The sequence below is a fragment of the Euprymna scolopes genome, chromosome 13 (genome assembly GCF_053919585.1).
Source record: "Euprymna scolopes isolate OS-2025 chromosome 13, ASM5391958v1, whole genome shotgun sequence".
Taxonomy (NCBI): Eukaryota; Metazoa; Mollusca; class Cephalopoda; order Sepiida; family Sepiolidae; genus Euprymna; species Euprymna scolopes.
The window spans coordinates 53983166-53989165 of record NC_136494.1 but is presented as its reverse complement, the minus strand read 5'-3'; the positions used below and the strand labels follow the sequence as shown (position 1 = coordinate 53989165).

The following is a 6000-nucleotide window of genomic DNA, read 5'->3' as shown; positions in this document are numbered from 1 at the left end:
ATAATAATAATAATAATAATAATAATCATAATAATAATAATAATAATAATAATAATAATAATAATAATAATAATGATAATCATAATAATAATAATAATAATAATAATAATAATAATTGTTATTATGTTGAAAAGGATTCAATTACTTTCAAAATTTCGAACAACTACGAAGCATTTAAACTCCCCAATATAAAGTTTAATTCCTCGTGTGTTTTAATAAACTAATCACATTCTATGATTAAATAAGAGAGAGTAAAACCATAAAACTTGTTAAAGTATTATATTTGATCTCATTAATAATTTAATGGCCAAAGGACATCGTAACAATTAAATTACACGTTTAAAATTCCATTATAAATGGTAGGAAAAATGCAAAACAAAATTAAAGTAAAAATACTCCCGGATAATGCCGAGTAAGTATAGTTAATTTATAATGGAGAAGTTTTATTCGTATTTAAATGTTTCTTTTTGCAGCTGCTTTGATTGAAAATATTTTAGAGGAATAGACCCGAAAGGGAGAGTGAGGCAGTAGAGGCCGATATGGGCAGGGAGGCAGGGAGGCAGGGAGGTGTTTGTTTGGATTTTGTTTGTTACACGTGGGCATAATCTGTCCTTCTATCCATTAGCGAATAAAAGTACGGAAGATTAAAAAGAGAAGATATCACGTTAGAGCAACCAAGAAAGCGGATGAGAAATCGAACAGGCTTAAAATCTCTGAAAAAAAAAAATGAACGTTCCAGTTTCTCTTTTCTTCTATGTCAACTTCTTTTCTTTTCGTGGTGTTTTATTTTTTATTTCTTTTTATTAAATAATTTTATATTTGTGCTTTTCTTTTGCTTCATTCATTATTTCAATTTGGGTGGTTTCGTTCGTGTTATTAGAGACATGTCTAATTCAACCGCGAAATAAATTCCCAATACCTTTATTACCCCAACGGCCTCGGCTGTTTGACAAGTGCAACATGTGCCGTAGATCAGCTAGGGTCACCCGCGGCTTAATGACGCATGGTCGGCAATGGCAATTGATGGCAAACTTTACGACCTTTCGCAGCTGCATTCCACCTTTACAACGGATCACAGCTTTTTGAAGGCCAAAATCTGTCGGCTGACAACAGCTGAAAGTAGAAAAATATGGAAGTATTAAATAAATATAACATATTTTCATACGTTTGTATTATATATATTTATATAGATAATCTTACGTTGTCACACTTCAAATCCACCATATATATATATATATATATATATCATACTTTGGGTAATTTCGCCAAATCCGGAGGTAATTGCGCCAACTAAAAAAGTGCTCTTTACATGTGTGGTTGGCAAAAGAACACTTTTAGCTAGTTAGCGCAATTACTCCGAACTTCGTGCAAGTACCACAAAGTACGGTATATATAGGAGAGTTACAAGATAAGATCGATTCTTTAATAAAATGCAAAACTCAACCAATTGGAAGCGGATGGACGGTTTAAACGCCGAAGCAGGACGATATATATATATATATATATATATATATATATATATATATATAGTCATCCACATACAGTACTGTATCGCTGTTTCACACCTCATCAGTGCGGCTAGACAGGCAACCACCTCAAGCCAGGATTGAAACCCGAACGTCTGTACGACAGCCATATGTGTGTGTGTGTGTGTGTGTGTGTGTGTGTGTGTGTGTGTGTGTGTGTGTGTGTGTGTGTGTGTGTGTGTGTGTGTACTAGGAAGTTACCACTCAAAATCACATGAGTTTATGCTAAGGATTGGTATAGATAGTTGGGACTGAGCAGAGTTTGATTACTCAGGAAAACAACTCAATAAAAATTTGTCAACATTGGATTTTAAAACAATCACATTGTAATTCGCTGAGAAAAAATTCCTCTGTATAGTGTTCCACAGATGAGTAGATATTGTGAAGTTCTTGCTACACCAAAAAACAGAGAAGAAAATCATTTAGAATAGTTTTAGCTAGACGAGTTCTTGATATGAATTTTTATAGGAATATCATAGTTTGAGGCTCAGTCAATAAAGTGACGATAGAGTAAAAAAAAGAAGTAATTTTCTGTTCAAAAGAAGCTGTAGAGAAAAGAAAGAATTACCCCCATGAAATTTTGAAGTCGATTTTCTGCTTTGTCATAGCAAGAAAGAGTGCTCCCAACGATATCTTCCTAGATGTCGAAGCAGGACTCGATCTTAGACTTATTTTACTCGTATACAGATAGATAATTGCGTCAGGAGTTAGATTCTTTCAAGAATAATAGAATGATCCAACGATTATTTTGAGCGACTCTAGCACCAAATCTACTGTAAATCTGTCATTTCAGCTCTGAAGGGAGAGTCTATCCTAGAACCTTATCAAAACATGAGGTTTCCTTAATGATTGAACCACTCATATCGGTTGGGGCAGGGTGAGAATCTGGGCGTTAATAATGAAAGAAGGGAATCTTAGTTTAGATGAATTTTCTTCAATGCACTACGTGCTCCCAGTTGAAAAACTGAGAAATTTCATCATTATTGCTCTTTGAAATGCTGCTATAGATAACTGTGTCATCAGCATTAATGTCAATTAATTATCTTAGAATTTGATTTGGGAGATCACTGATAAAGACCAGAATCGATCCTTGATGCACGCAGGCATTGGTACTATGTGCTCCAGAGTTCTGCTCATCAATGATTACTTTCATGAACCTTTAGAGATAAATGCTTTGATTCTTGAGAAAATATTTTCAAATATGCAATAGATATCTGGTTTATGAATCAAAACTTTGTGCCGATTCCTAGTCAAGTGCTTTTGATATGCAAAGAGCTATTGATCTAGAAAAGAAGCCTTTGGAAATATAAATAAGTAAGCCTGTGTGATATTACAGTCAGCACATCAGCTATTGATCTTGCAAAACAAAATCAACATTGAGTAGTTTGTTTGGTTTTCTTAGGTGTTTGCTAACTTCTTGACTTATTACAATTATAACAACTTACAACTTTATAGCTCCCTATTGAGATGCAGAAGAAGAATCTTCAGTATTTAGGAAGCTTGACGAAGTTTTCTAAAGTAGAAGTTCTTTTTTGAGTAGCGATTGAATAGTTTTTCAAAGATTCTGGTTGGAATTTCTTAAACATTAGAACTGGAATGTTTTTTGGTGTCATGCACGTTTTGGCTTAGTTTGGTAATATCCTAGATATCGGTAAGTGTTTTTTTTTTACCATCATAAATGGAGAAATTCAGAAGATAGGCAGCTCTGATCAAAATGGAATTTAATGGAAAATTATTTGCAAAACAAATTTAGGCTTCATCAAATGTTATATTCTTTTAGGGCCCGGTTTATTGTCCGAAAAAATTTCTTGGGTACAAAACCTCTGCCCAGCGACTAGATTTAATGGAATGGGCATAACGCTTTTGCGAACACGTTGTAATGGGGTTTGGCTTCGAAGCATCGTTGAAAGCAATTTAAATAGTGATCTTTGTGAGCAATAATCATTGGGTATTTATGACTGTACCAAAGCTGATTGTTTGATTTCTCTTGGAATTTCTTAGAGGATATGAAACTCAATGCCAACGATTTACCAGTCAGTTTTATCAGGCCCAATACAGACAAACATTCTTTTAAAAAATAATGTGTAGTTAAATTTCTGATATAAACGATCTTAGGCTATCCGAGTCAGCCGGTCAAGTATCGATACACTCTGTGATGGAAAGGCATATCAGAAGTCTTAATGCACGTTGTTCTAATCTTCAGTGAAACAACTGAATGATCAGAAGATCCGAGTAGAGACAGAACAGTGGATGAACACTGTTAAGGATAAGTTGTTCTGGAAGTCTTGCAAATCATTTATCAGCATCGTGTACATGAATAGGTTTGTTAGCAATCTGTGTTAGATCATAAATAATGGAAAACGGTGATAAAACATCCCTTGTTTTAGTGGATTTGTCATTAATTATTATGAACATTGCAATCGACACAGATACGCCTGCTACCCTAAGCGTAAACAGACAAGATGTTGGCAATTTTTTCATAGATATTCACAAAAATTATTCAGTTATTGTGCGTACGATAACGGCAAAAAAAATGAGCGCAGTTATGTGAGCAAGTGCTACACGGAAACACATATGGCAATTTAGGTTTTTTGAGGGAGATTTCCTACTACATGGAAGATAAGCCCTCCCTCCCTCTCTCTCTCTATATATATATATATATATATATATATATATATGTGTGTGTATGTGTATATATATATATATATCTTCTCTAATCTGATTATCAAAATAAAAAAGATATCTGATGAACGTACCTGCATGCTCGAGTTATCCGTGTGAGGTTACTGTTGACTTCCGTATAAGAATAGCATTGTCCCTTACATCCAAACGTTCTGATCCTCTTCGGTTGACAACGACCGGCATGATTAGCTGGTGGGTAGATGTTCATCACGAGTCCTCGAACGCCGCATTTCGTGTTGTTGTTCGCCGCTGACAAACGTGTGTATGAAATGGCCGACGGCGGCCCGAATGCCAAAATGGCGGGAAATAGCACACTGACAGCATAAACGTATAGACTACCTGGAAAATTGAAGAAATGATAAGATTTGATTAGTTTAGTATTCTTATAGCGAAATAGATTATCATTTATGTATTAGCTTACGGAAAATGAAAGAAATGGTGACGCGTTTAAAAGAGTCATTTTGGTCTTTTTATCTTCAGAGAGAATCCAAGAAACAAGAGTGATGGAAAGTTTTTGCCATTTTTACTTTTTTTCAATTTTCTTGTATCAAATTATCATTTACCCTTAGGACTTTTTAGGTGTAACTATAGTAATTAGCTACAAAAATACCTAAGTGTTTTTTAAAAGTAAATACATGTTAGCGAATTTATAATTTTGTGATTTTTTTTAATCTGTTTTTTTTTTAAAAAGAGAAAATGTTGAAAAACAACAACACTGTTTTTCAAGCTTTAAACTAAGCATACAAAAGATACATATTAAAATAAGGACAAGTTTATATGAGTCAGATTTTCAAATAAGGCCTTCAAAGAGTGTTAATTGTTTGTTTTTTAATTGAATTTAAGCATAGTAAAAATAATAATAATAATATCGGTTTGCTAAAAGAAGAGAAAACCTTATCATCTCAAGTGATTCTGAATGACTGTCCCACACACACTACAGAATGCATTAAGATATGCAAACAATCAGTTAAAGAAATGTGCACATATTTTGTCATGTATTTTACCTTTTTCTGACACTTTTGTTTATCGATGTAATTAGTGCCTATGTTGATGTGTCTCAAATAAATGAGCTACCCTTTGTTTGGCCGTGTTTCCTAAACAAACGCCATTCCCCTATTTCCTATTTTAAATTGCTCTCTTTCTCTCAGAAACTGAACAAATTGGACAAATTCAGAAACTGAACAAATTGGGTTTGAACAAAATATCAAAAATGTATAAAAATAAAAAAAGACAAAATGTATAAAAAATAAAAAAGGCAAAATGTCAAAAAATGTTAAAAAAAAATGAAAAAGACAAAATGTACAAGATGTATAAAAATAAAAAATATAAAAAAAATTAAATTTAAAAACTGTTAAAAATGTATAAAAATGAAAAGAATAAAATGTCAAACAATGTATAAAAATAAAAAAGACAAAATGACAGAAAATGTCAAAAAATAACAAAATAAACATATACAAGATGCATAAAAATAAAAAAATGTATTAAATTTTAAAAATGTCAAAAGTGTATAAAATAAAAAAGGCAAAATGTTAAAAATGTATGAAAAATAAAAAAGAAACATGTCCAAAAATAAAAAAGGCAAAATGTATAAGATGCATAAAAATAAAAAAATGTATAAAAATTTAAAAAAATTTTAAAGATATATAAAAATAAAAAGACAAAATGTCAGAAATGTATAAAAAATACAAAATGTCAAAAATGTATAAAAATAAAAAATACAAAATGTCGAAAATATGTTTATTATTTAATAAAGACAAAATGTCAAAGAATGTATAAAAATAAAAAATACAAA

At 31.9% G+C, this 6000-nt stretch overlaps 1 protein-coding gene across 1 annotated transcript in view; it reads right to left on the bottom strand.

Moving 5' to 3' along the window:
- Window positions 1–853: 853 nt before the first annotated feature.
- The window catches only part of LOC145292030 (bursicon-like), a 316032-nt gene continuing 310885 nt past the window's right edge, over window positions 854–6000 (bottom strand). The window contains exons 3-4 of the mRNA XM_080138053.1: window positions 4283–4547; window positions 854–1113 (exon numbers count right to left, since the gene is read on the bottom strand). Coding sequence (XP_079994179.1) covers window positions 894–1113; window positions 4283–4547 — 485 coding nt within the window. The 3' untranslated portion in view covers window positions 854–893. The remainder of the gene's footprint in view (window positions 1114–4282; window positions 4548–6000) is intronic.